We start from the raw sequence: 14,061 nt of genomic DNA on the forward strand, positions 1-14,061 counted from the left end.
TGGGATATTTACATATTAGGTTAATTTGATTGCTACATTGGGTACCTACATGTTTATTCAGAGTACATTTCATTGGATAATCAACCTGTTCGGTTCTGTTTTTCTCTCGTTTCAGTTTACAGTCCATCTACACGATCTAGTTCGACGGTTACACTTGGATGGTGGACATCGTTATATACATCGTATCTAGGACTTCGTTTCTTCCCCATGATGTTCTCTGCCTTTTATTCTGTTTTGTCGCAGCTTGAAAGAGGAAATGATGCATGGGGAGGGGAGTTTTATAGTACCTAACTTTTTTCTGATTGGTTGTTTTTCTGTGCTGCTGTGGAGTTCTAGTAAAGAGAGACTTAAGCAAATACTCGCCTCCTGTCATTAATAAAATTAAGATTATAGGTACACTAAAGCTAGCATAATCTACAATTTTTTTCCATGTAGGCAGGAGTCTGCAAAAACATAAACAAAAGGGATTTAACTCTAGTGAGACTTCAGAGACATGATCTATACACCAAAACTGCTTCATTCATTTAAAGTTGTTTTAGTGACTATGGTGTCCCTTAAAGATTTTCCTTATATAAGTTATATTCTGTTAGAGTTATGTTTTTTTCTGGTTTACACTACAAAAAAATAAATAAATCTGCCTTTACACTGTTGTTCTCATGACCACTTAGGAAATGACCACTGGTTTCCTGTAACGTGTTTAACTTCACCATATACCATTTGAAAGCCTGTACGGATCACCATTAGTATTTACACAAATGCTTTACATGTCAGATGTCCTTTTTTCTTTTTTTATGATCAAAACAAAACTAAATTCAATTTTGCTAACTTCTCAAAATGGACTTACCGTTTTATCATGGATGCATAAGCAAACAAGCTGCTGAACATCTGCTGATGAAACAAGGAAGAAATGGAAGCTACTTGGTGAGGGACAGTGAATCAATGACTGGAGCATTATGTCTGTGCATCCTGTAAGTTCATTTAGATTAAATGTGCCATTAGTAATGATTATTGATTACAAAAATGTTTGTATAAAATTATGATATATATATATTTATATATCATACCATGCAAACCTGTTTGTAAAATAGCAATAGAAGCAATAGATTATTTATTGTCTAAACAACAATTATATATATATATGTCGAGAGAGAGAGAGAGAGAGAGAGAGAGAGAGATTGTAGCTGTATTAGTCCAGTAATGTATTTGTAAAAAACAAATAAAATTCATATCTTGTAATATCTTTTTTATTGGACTAACAGAATTTTTTTTAATGACAAGCTTTTGGGAGCTTCCCCTAAAAGCTTCTCATTAAAAAATATTTGTTAGTCCATTAAAAAAGGCATTACAAGATACAAATGTTATCTCTTTTTATTTACACACACACACACACACACACACACACACACTGTATATATTTGTGTTTGTTTGTTTTTTCCGTTGCTGAGTCATATTTCCATATTCCATTTCTCTATCTTACAATCCAGAATATTTTTAGCTCTGTTACGTCATCACCCATTTCTTCCATTGCCAGCTGTGATAATGTTCACCCATTATTGCTTTTATTAGTAGTTACTCATATCCATTTAGATCAAGCAGTTTAAATTAAAATGCACTTTTTTTATTGGAAGCAAAGTTATTTTTTTTAATTTTAAAAAGAAAAAAGGAAGCCCTTCTAGGACCACAAAAAATGCAATTGGTACCTTATAACTTACCAAGAACTAAATGTTCACATTTATTTCTTGTTAGAAAACAAATGAATTTTATGTTTTCTTTTTCTCACTTTCTCTCTCCTTCTTTGTGTGTCTGTCAGGTAAATTATTACAGCTAATCTGGCTATCCTAAATCCAATGATTTATACGCTTCTACTGATCACTATTTTGTGGAGAGTTCATTATCAAAGGCAGCCTAAAAGAAATATAGTACATTTTATTTAATTTATTTAAGGATCCGATGGCCAGATTCTCTGACCTGTTTTGTCTATCTGATAATTAAATATGAGCTATTGAATATTCTCCCACTATATTATTATCTTATTATACACAAAGAGGAAAATAACTTGGGGGTGAAATAGCAAGAAGAATGAAAGGTCACATTTAATTTAGCAATAATAATAATCATTACTAGGTAAAAGTACAAAAATCTTGAGAAAAAGAATAATAAGTACTATAAAGTAAATAAATAATAATTACTATAAAGATGGCAATTAAAATCTAGAAATTGATATACTGATAAAAAATAAATAATGTGACACCGGCAGAATGGAAAATATGTTGCCATGCGGCTTTCAGCCCTATAGCATTTATAGGGTTGTCCGATATAATGTGAAGTACACAAAAGAGCAAGCCAATAATGTTCAGTTAAGACCTGTCATCAGATAATTTGTGGGATTATGGTTTTTTAATAAAAAAAAAAAAAGATGACTAGTTAAGTCAAGTTGTATACATCTAACATGCGTACAGACATACAAGACAAATTCCAACAGCAACATGCTTTAATCAGTTCTTTTGTATTTTTCATCGTGTATATTATGGTATACGTTAGTTTTTGAAAAAGCATTTCTCAGTCTGGTAACAAAGGATCTTGTGATTTTAACTCAAATTAAGAGCAATTATTATAAGTATGAGTCTAGTCACCATATTTCAGAAAATATCACATCCTACAATTTTATCCATCGTAAATTCTAAATTCTAAATCATAGAACATGATTCTATTCTATGTTCTACATTTTTATGGCATAGGTTTTGTGTGTTAACAAAACATGTAAAAGCAGGAGTGTGCTATAGCATATATACAGTGTTATATATATTATACATTAACAGTTAATTAACAGATTGGTTAATCAAATTATACTTGGTTACCATGTAACATATCTATTTCATGAATATTTTATGTAACCAGCAAAGGACACTAATGAAGAATTTTTATTGACTCAAATGGCCTTCATTCTATCATTACTGCTTTGAGAACAAGACTAGGTAAAAATGTAATTTGTAATAAACAAAGACATCTCAGCAACTAAAAAGTGGGAAAGCAACATAAAAAGCACTTTTTCTGTGGATAGTGGGTTCGATGCTTGGATTATGGTTAAAAAAGTGTGCATTCCATTAATTTACAAGAAACTTACTATATACTGCTGCAGGTGGTATCTAGTACCTCACGTATTGTTAAGTTTGATAAAACTATTACTGATACTTGCTGGAGATGTAATCAGGCTAAGGGCACTCTGTACCATATATGGTGGGATTGCCCACAAATGCAGGATATTAAGTATGAAGTAACTTAAGGTTTATTTTTCATGTAATTTTTTTCTTTAAACTCTTACACATGGTTATGTTATTCGGAACATCAGAGGGTGTATAAAACTATTAAATCCTTGGCACTTAATATCTTGCTTGCTTTGAAATGTTGTATCGCAAGAGAATGGCACGAACCGGAACCTTCTGCTTTGTCAGTAGTTATTAATCAAGTAAGATTTTAATAAGATTTCGTCTCCTTGGTTTAACTTCATTAATGGTGAAAAGTCCCCAAGGGGAAAGTTGCACTGTATTTTTTTTTTTTTACTCTTCTTTGCTCACTTAACAAAGTAATCTATGAAACTTCACAATGGAATGAGTGCTCGATTGTATGGTGTTATGTATTTTTTTTGTACATTTTAAAGATCCTTTCAGCATAAATAAATACATAGTTATTCTTGCTGGTTTAGATTTTATATTTTGATATTTAAATGGAAGTTGTCTAGTGCAAAGTTGTTTTCCAAGCACTATAACCACCCCTGCAAGGTTCAGGGACATGGAAATATTCACCCAGACCACTTCAATAAGCTGAAGTGGTATGAGTGCCTGTAGTGTCCTTTTAAGGATACTGAATCTATGATTATATGTTTATGGATTGTTTATGTTTAACTATGTCTGTATTTTTTGTTGTATTTTATAAAAACTTCAGAATGAGAACAAGGTTAGGGATTTAAAATAACAAACAATAACGAAGTCTACTTTATTATGGGCTTTTTTTTAAATGAAGACAAAACCTAAATAAAACCTGGTATACCTTCCCACTAAGCCGCATTGGTTTCACTTTGTTTCTTTTATATTTATTACACAATGGTACACAATGAGACGTGTACATTTCAAAAATGTGTTTGAAGATATTCCATTTATCCTCAATGTAGCTACTAAAAAAGACTAGATATGGGGGAGGGGGGAGGCGGGAGTGGCCGACAGAGTAACTGATCAGACGTCTCTTTACTGGGCTCTGTAAAGGTCTACCAGAAAATAGAACGGAGCAGCAACTTACCCCAGTCCTTGGAGCCAGTAACTAAAGCCGTCCTCAGCCAGAAACTATGGGGCGCAAAAACAAAAAAAAAATCCGGTCAGAAGCTCCTCGCATGCCGGACATACGGTTCTCTTTTGAGAGACCAGTACAGCTGCGGCAATCTAGGATGGCGCCGGAGGCCCAATGCGAATCCGAGGCATCTGAAGCTTTCCAAGAGGACGAAGAATCCCTTGCCTCGCTGAGATCCGGGGATACCTACCCCACATCTGAGTCGGAGGATGACTCGACACCATCAACTAAAGGAGACATCAGAAAACTCCTAGTGGACCTATGGCGGGTCTGGAAAGAGGACCTACAGGTATTCAGTCTGAAATTGGGGTTGTTCACAGGAAAGTTAGGGAGATAGAGTCAAGAGAGGTCTCCAGAGACAAAACTATCCAAGACGCCAACAGTCGGATAGAGGGTCTTACCTCTCATGTACTGAAGCTGACCCGTACTGTTGATTGTACGTACATGATTGAGATGCACCATAGGCACTGGAATTTACGCCTCCGAGGCATCCCAGAGACAGTAGGGGGTGAGGTGCTCCTGCACTATGTGCACAACCTCCTGTCCTCTATAGGCCTGGACAGAGGCATTGATCCTTCCCAGATCATCTCAGCGTTCTGAGTGCGCAAGTCAGCTGCGGCACCAGAGGGAGCGCCAAGAGACACCATTGCCATAACCTGGGGCGTGGCTATAAGGTCAGAGATTCTGAACCGCTCGCAGCCACTGGGGACGATACGCTATGAGGGCCACACAGTCGCTATATATGTCGATATCCCGTTCACATTCCTGATGGAAAAAAGAAGATTGGCGCCAGTAGCCAGAAGGCTCAGAGACAGCTCAATTAAGTACCGCTGGTGAATGGAGGGTTCCCTTCTGGACGACGGGGGGAGGGGGGAGGGGCAAGAGCCTCATGCTGACATCGTTGGGCAACCCAGAGAATTTCCTGAGCAACCTGGGACTGTCAAGCACCATACTGGCAGAGGGCTCCACATCATCACCCCAAAATCACAAGACTGAAGACAACACTGAACGCAGAACCAATAAGGCACAGAGGGGTGCTATCAAGTAACAGAGTCCCACATCCAGAGACATTAACCTCATACACTTCATGCTAATCACACAGCGCTCCAAAACGCGAGCATTATGATGAGTGATTACTTATATTACCTGCTAATTTAGCACATTTAATTTTTATTTGAGTATGCTGCCTTAATTTCAGTATGTTTCCTTTCACCCTTTCTCCCTATAAACTGGGTACCATCAGAATGCTAGAGCATATGGGACTCAGTGAAAGACTGCATTTTCCATCCTGCAGTGAAACACCTACTACTCTCAGGCCTTACTCGACTCAGTGAAATACTGCATTTTCCATCCTGCAGTGAAACACCTACTACTCTCAGGCCTCACTCAACTCAGTGAAAGACTGCATTTTCCATCCTGCAGTGAAACACCTACCACTCACAGGCCTCACTCAACTCAGTGAAAGACTGCATTTTCCATCCTGCAGTGAAACACCTACCACTCTCAGGTACTGACTGAAGCTGGAAGATACTCCACCTCCTGTATTCCTGGATTGCTAACATTCTCATGTATTACTATAGATTTGGAACCATTTTACCTGTAGTTTGCCTGTAGTTTGTATTATTCTGTGCATGCAGTATGTACTTTAGTCATTTAATGTTTCTGACCAATATTTCATGTAGTCAGTTATTAATATTTTCCTATCTCCACGTTGAAGGTTTCCATTCTGACCCCTCAAGGGGTTAACTCATATGATGTCGTTACCATGCAGTGACATCATACCCTTACCTAATGAGGATAGGCCGGTAACGGCTGACACGCCTCTAGCTTTTCCTCCAATGAAAATGCATCACTCACCTTCAAATATCGGCTCAGTTCCCGCACATCGGCTCCCCTCTGATGAGCTGCGGGCGAAACGCGCGCGTCAGGGGTTTCTCGACGATCCAGCTACATTACCACATCCCTCCTATCATGGCATCAGTGGCATAGTGGGTCCCGAGCTGACTTCAACTCTCACTAGGAGGAACCAGGACGAGCGGCTACGGTCTCACTGCTATGTTCCAGCATTGTATACCATTCCCTTATTAACTATATGTTGGCCGTTTTTCATTTTCATTTTCATTTTTGTTCCTCCCTGTCAAGTTTGAAGTCTTTTACTGGCTTATTTTTGCAGTATGGATCTGGAGTACATCTGTGATTGTGGTACCCGTGCATATATGTATAAGGCTATATAGGGTTCCTATGAGACATATGGGTGCACACTTTATCAGTATTTATGTTATACTATGTATCAGGGCTGGATTATATTGTGGGTGTTTTAGTGATCTTTATCCATGAGATCCCCAACCCCCAGTATCGCCCATTTACCTACACCCATTATTTATGTGTATTGCTCATTACCTATATATGCGTTAAATATATGGTGAAGTGAACTACCTGACACCTCATATCCATGAGGTCTTCGTTTTTCACTTCTTACGTGCAAAACTACTGCTTTTTTTGCACATAGCGACTTATGAGAGGACACTGAAAACTTTAGAACAGGACCTCTCTATAGATTCAGGCTTTATCGTATTTATGTATAGACTCAGGTTTAATCGGATCTATGTATAGATTGAGGGTTGATTGACTCTGTGCACCATTTCATTACCAGTCATGATCCTTGGGATCTATACATCGAGGTTTTCCTTACACGTGGGTATGCCTGCAGATATGGGGGAGCTCACCCATATCTGATTATCGGGACAACTACTGCATATCCCATAGACACTGGTTACCCCTGTACAGGTCCTCTCTTTTTACCCTATTTATAAGCAGTTTGTATTTCTGACGTGGTGGGGGTCTACAGGCTTGGGTTTTTTACCCCCCCTCACGCCGAAATAGTTGTTATAGACGTTTCTGTTGAGACCACCATATGAAGGACACTCTATCGTTTTGGACATAGTCTCCTACCAGAACTATAACAAGCTTCTATTTGTATTTATTTACGTTGGTGGGTTTACCACCTTTTAACACATTATTAAAAGTTATATATTAATAATTTAGGGCACTCATTTTTTCCTGTTTTGTTCTTTACTACCTTGGTAGTTCCTCTAGGGTTATCCCCTTACCATTGAGTGCTTGCTATAAGGCTTCCTTTCCTCTTTTTTGTTCGCATTAATATTTTGGGTGATAGAATTTGGTTGCTAAACTTTTCAATAGTATAGAACACATGGATACTCTACCCCTCTCCCCCCTCCCCCTCCCCCCCTCTTTTCTCCTCCCCAGTTGTAAATACCTCCATATAACTGTTCAATCCCATTCTCTCTTCTTCAGCCCTCACTCAACTCAGTGAAAGACTGCATATTTTTCCCCCCACTTCCCACCCACCCTCCCCGCCTCCCGCTCACCGAGGCTCCCCCTAAATATATAGCATGCTTCTCCAGCTGTTTGAGATTCTCACCCAATTACCTCTTCATTCCCCTAACATCTTACCAATAGCTGCTTCTCTGTTAACTCGTTCAGCCATCACCTTCAAACTTCCGCTGCTACCTCTTGTCTCAAATCCCCATGGTTTCCTTTAGATTGTAAACTCACGGGCCATCTAGCCAAGCACTTTGTATAATAGAGCTCCAATGGCTAGATATCAGCTTACAGGCAGGGCTCTCTTACCTCTTGTTTTTGTCTGTGTATATTGTACGTTTCTCCACTAATTGTACAGCGCTGCGGAATCTGTTGGCGCTTTATAAATCGCAATAATAAATAAAAAATAAATAGGGATACATAACGAGCAGCTATACATATGCTGTTGTTTAGAGCCTGTTTCCATCACTAAGTTTCGCTTCTATCGCTCAAATACATTAAGATACGGAACTAGCCTGACACTAAAAGCTTATGTTGAAATAGGGATGTACAGTTTATTAGCTACACTTTCATATACAGAAAAGTGCAAAGTGTTTTCTAATAGAATGTTTTATTGCTATGTCTTGCAACAAAGTTTTTCAGTACAACCTACCATATACATGCTTGTAAATAATAAATAAAAAAAAAAGACTGGACATACCCCATTTGCAATACCTTGGGTTGTCTTCTTTTGCAAATGGTATGCCATCATGGGGGTAATTCTCATTCCTGGGCTACCAAGAGCAACATAACCAATCGGGCAAATTTTACTGTTAAAAAAAAGGAAATTCAAGCCTTTTATTTGACTCAGTAACTCAGTAACTTTTGAAAACACCATAAAACATGTATATAACATGGGGGGTACTGTTATAATCGGGAGACTTCGCCGAACACAAATATTAGTGTTTCAAAATAGAAAAACCGTATCACAATAATTATATTGTCAGTGTAAATACCGTTTGTGTGTGAAAAGTGGAAAAAAATGCATTTTTACTGATGACATCATCGTTGTGATATGTTTTGCGGCTTTTAAACGCTAATATTTGTGTTCAGCAAAGTCTCCCAAGTAAAATAGCACCCCCCCCCCCCCCCTTCCCCCATATACAGGTACTATGGTGTCGGGCAGGTCCATCAAATTGTAAAATGACTTGATTATGTAAAAATATTATATAAATATATTTGTAGAATTTGTATATATATATAGATATATATAAATAAAAATGATTTCAGTTTTTACATCTACATCACTGGACTAATACGGCTACAATCTCTACTTGAACACTATATATATATATATATATATATATATATATATATATATAGTGTTCAAGTAGAGATTGTAGCCGTATTAGTCCAGTGATGTAGATGTAAAAAACTGATAAAATTCGTATCTTGTAATACCTTTTTTATTGGACTAACAGAATTTTTTAAGCTTGTCATTAAAAAATTCTGTTAGTCCAATAAAAAAGGTATTACAAGATACAAATTGTATATGTTTATATATATATATATATATATATATATATATATATATATACATATATGTATTTATAATGTCATTCTAAATGTATTTAGAATTTAATATATATGTAAATTAATATCAAAATACAGTTAGAACAAATTAAAACTGGTATTTTTATTTTTTTATTTTATTTTATATATAAAAAATATATATATAATTAACGTCATTCTACATGTATTTTAATATTATTATATATATAATTATATATATTAATATTAAAATACACTTTGATGCACTTTTATGTTTGTGCATATAAAAGTACTTAGATTATATAAATATACATATAGGAGAAAACAATAATTTTTACTATATATAAATATATAGTCCCTGGAGTGCTATCTTGTACTTTTGGCTGTATCTGTTTGCTGATGAGCACCGGGCAAGTACATCAAGGAAGGTGGAGTGCATTACTATTTTTGTTATATATATATATATATATATATATATATATATATATATATATATATATATATATATATAATCCAAGTACTTTTATTTACTTACTTTATTAAACTTTTTATTAACTTTTGTTAACTTTAAAAACTTTTTTTGCAGGCATTAGGGGACTCACTATTCCGGCCATGTGATCGCAAACAATCTGTGAAAAATCCTGATGAGTAATATAGGATGCTTACAGCACTAAATTTATTCCAAAATTGTAATTTTGTTTGATCATTCAAATTAAAATTCTGATGATTTTTATTGCAAGTCAATGCTAATAATGGAAATACTACTCTTAAATGAAAAATCCAAATTGCAATCTAATTATTCTTCTGTTAACAGATTTGGAAGACTGATCTACACCTACAGAATATTCCAAACTAGTAAAGGGTACAAAATACAGGTAAGCAAATATATTATCATCATTATTATTATTATTATTATGAATGTTCTTTCTTGAAAAAATTTTTTTGCTATTTAATTCACACTCAGGAAATGAATGTTTATATAGAAAAATGCCAAATGATAGCATAATATAAATAGGGTTTTGAACAAATACAATTCCAGTAAATGACCACACAGCAGAAATAAATGCTTGTTTAATAATAAAATGCTTAACCAGATTACTCTGGTTTCCAAGTACATCCTGGAGATGTGGCTTTTGCCCAACATCTAGGGCAGTGATGGCGAACCTTTTTGAGCCCGAGTGCCCAAACCGCAATACATGCCAACTTTTTTTTCCTTAAAGTGCCAACACAGCAATTAAACCCAAATACTGAGGTTTAAGTTTAGAAAAAACAACTCGTACTGTTGTCCGAACTAATAACTTTTGTTTTAAAAGAACACAGAGAGTTTAACCCCTTCAGGACGGAGTCAATAGTGCACGTTCTGATCAAAACAAAACGTAAACAAAAACTGGAATTTGCGCTATATGTCTGTTCACCCGTAGTTCCCCTCTTTCATATTAAATGCACCCACACTTATTATATATCATTTTGTTCAGGAGAAACAGGGCTTTCATTTCATATAAAATATTTGTATTTGAAACAATTTATTATGAATAAAATTAAAAAAAACTGTGAGAAATTTGATTTTTTTTTTTAAATTTGTAGTTCCGCCTCACATTTTAGCTGTAAATGTCATAATACTGTTAGGTTTTACGGCAACAAAATGCACATATTTGTAATCAGCGATGTCTCACGAGTACAACAGTACCCCCCATTAACAGGTTTTATGGTGTTTTGGAAAGTTACAGGGTCAAATATAGAACGTTCCATTTTCAAATTGAAATTTGCCAGATTAGTAATGTTACCTTTGAGACGGTGTGGTAGCCCAGGAATGAGAATTACCCCCATAATGGCATACCATTTGAAAAAGTAGACAACCCAAGGTATTGAACGTGGGGTATGTTTAGTTTTTTTTAGTAGCCACTTAGTCACAAACACTGGCCAAAGTTAGCGTTCATATTTGTTTTTGTGTGAAAAAAGCAAAAAACTAATATTTGGCCAGTGTTTGTGACTAAGTGGCTACTAAAAATGACTGGACATACCCCATTTGCAATACCTTGGGTTGTCTACTTTTGCAAATGGTATGCCATCATGGGGGTAATTCTTATTCCTGGGCTACCATACGGTCTCAAAGGCAACATAACTAATCTGGCAAATTTCAATGTCAAAAAAATGAAATGCAAGCCTTATATGTGACTCTCTAACTTTCCAAAACACCATAAAACCTGTACATGTGGGGTACTGTTATTCTCGGGAGATTTCACTAAACACAAATATTAGTGTTTTAAAACAGTAAAACATATTACAACAATAATATAGTCCATAAAAGTGCCGTTTGTTTGTAAAAAATGCAAAAAACGTCACTTTTACTTAAAATATCATCGTTGTAATACAATTTACCAGTTTTAAACACTAATATTTGAGTTCAGCGAAGTCTCCCGAGTAAAACAGTACCCCCTATGTACAGGTTTTATGGTGTCTTGGAGAGTTACAGGGTCTAATATAGTGCATGCGAATTAAATTCTCTGCACTTTCTCCCTGTGTTGTCAGGCATGTCAATCAAATTTTAATTAATCAAATGACATAATTATGTTAAAAAATTACTTAAATATACACGTAGAATTTTAATATATATGCATTTATAGGTATATAAATTCTACGTGTATACTAATGTAATCTTTTATGTAATTATATGTATTTATCTCTCTATATATATTTGCGGTTATTTGTATTTTATATATAGATAGATATATATAGAATGTCATTCTAAGTGTATTCTGTTTCCAATATATATATATATTAATAACAAAATACAGTTAGAATGAAATTACATATGAATATATAATTTATTTTATATTTTGTTTCAATATTTTATTTATTTATTTAATTATTTTATTTATTTATTATTGTAATTATGCGTATATATATATAATATATATATGTAGATCTATTATATATATAATATATATACATATTATATATATGTAACGTCATTCTAAGTGTATTTTAATATTAATATATATACTAATATTAATATTAAAATACATTACGTATGACGTTACATATATATAATATGTATATATATTATATATATAATATATATACATATTATATATATATAAAAAGCCATTTAATTTATTTTATAACATTTTTATATTTATTTTTTTACACTACCTACCAGCAGGGGGACTGTCTAATATTTTAAACAGTCCCCCTGCTGGCAGATCCATAGCCAGCTATAGGGGGCCATGTGATCGCTCTTTGAGAGCGATCACATGGCCCCCGGGGGCCTCATTTGCCGGAGGGGGGCTGCCTGGGCTCTCAGACAGCCCCCCAGAAGAGGATCGCGGCGGAGGTGAGTACACCTCTGCTCCTGGGGCTGCAAGCCGTTACGGCGTTCTATGCCGCCGCAACGGCTTTAAAGCCCATTAAAGCCGCGACGGCATAGAACGCCGTAACGGCGTTAAGGGGTTAAATAATGATATAAATAGATACAATTAAGCTTATATTTATTAGTATCTCCAACAAATGCAATACATACACACACACAGACTGCTGAATACATACACACAGTCTGCTGAATACACACACAAGACTGCTGAGTACAGAGACTGATGAATACACATACAGACAGACTGCTGAGTACACACACAGACAGACTGCTGAGTACACACACATACTGCATTGAGGTGTGGGGTGCTGTGTGTGTTTGTGGGAGGTGCTGTGTGTGGTGGGGGGGTGCTGTGTGTGTGTGGGGGGGTACTGTAAGTGTGTGTGTGTGTGTATGAGGGGTGCTGTGCTGTGTGGGGGGTAGGGGTGCTGGGCGGGGTAAGGATGCTGGGGGTAGGGGTGCTGTGGGGAGGTAGGGGTACTGCTGAGGGGTAGGGGTACTGTGTGTGGGGTGGTAGGGGTACTGCTGTGGGGGCTAGGGGTGGTGCTGTGGGGGGTAGGGGTGATGTGGGGGATGTGGGGGATAGGGGTACTGCTGGGGGGTAGGGGTACTGTGTGTGGGGGTAGGGGTACTGCTGGGGGGTAGGGGTACTGCTGGGGGGGTAGGGGTACTTCGTGTGGGGGGTAGGGTACTGCTGGGGGGGTAGGGGTGCGCTGGGGGTAGGGGTACTGCTGGGGGGGTAGGGGTAGGGGTGCTGTGGGGGGGTAGGGGTACTGCTGTGGGGGGTAGGGGTACTTGTGGGGGGTAAGGGTACTTCTGAGGGGGTAGAGGTACTTCTGGGGAGGTAGGGTTGCTGTGTGTCAGTATCCCCCCCCTCCCTCCCTCCTTCTTACCTTTAATGAAGTAGGGGGGGGAACACAGCCATCCCTGGTGGTCCGGTGGTGGTAAGCACTGCAGGGGGAGGGATCTGTGAAGCAGCTCCCGCGCGATGCTGTGTGGAGCGTTGCCATGGTAACGCTCAGCAACGCTCCACACAGCATCGTGCGGGAGGACAGGGGGAGCTCCTACACAGATCCCTCCCCCTGCCTCCCGACACGGAAGCAGAATAGGCGCCTGCCCTAAACAGGCAGGCAGGTGCCTACTCTGCATTGATGGTGAACCTATGGCCGCGTGCCCACAGAGAGGGCCCGGCATGCCACCTGTGGCACGCGTGCCATAGGTTCGCCATCACTGATCTAAGGGATGCTACTTTTACCCAATTTAATGGTACTCATTTTATCTACCTCAGAAGGATGAAAGGTTAAGCTAACCCAACTGGGAATTGAACCTGTGACAACCAAGGGTTGAACAGATTCTATAGATGATATATTAGCCCAATAAACTATCTCAGCATCATAAATATGCCTCCATACAGCATGGCAAAGAAAGAAAAATTTATATTTGTCTTTCAATTAATGCATAGAGATTTAACTGATGGT

General features: G+C 37.2%; 1 protein-coding gene across 1 annotated transcript in view; it reads left to right on the forward strand.

Moving 5' to 3' along the window:
- Nucleotides 1-821: 821 nt before the first annotated feature.
- Nucleotides 822-14,061, forward strand: part of LOC134593867 (SH2 domain-containing protein 1B-like) — a 61,297-nt gene continuing 48,057 nt past the window's right edge. The window contains exons 1-2 of the mRNA XM_063444607.1: nucleotides 822-968; nucleotides 10,028-10,088. Coding sequence (XP_063300677.1) covers nucleotides 835-968; nucleotides 10,028-10,088 — 195 coding nt within the window. The 5' untranslated portion in view covers nucleotides 822-834. The remainder of the gene's footprint in view (nucleotides 969-10,027; nucleotides 10,089-14,061) is intronic.

The sequence above is a fragment of the Pelobates fuscus genome, chromosome 1, assembly GCF_036172605.1.
Source record: "Pelobates fuscus isolate aPelFus1 chromosome 1, aPelFus1.pri, whole genome shotgun sequence".
Taxonomy (NCBI): Eukaryota; Metazoa; Chordata; class Amphibia; order Anura; family Pelobatidae; genus Pelobates; species Pelobates fuscus.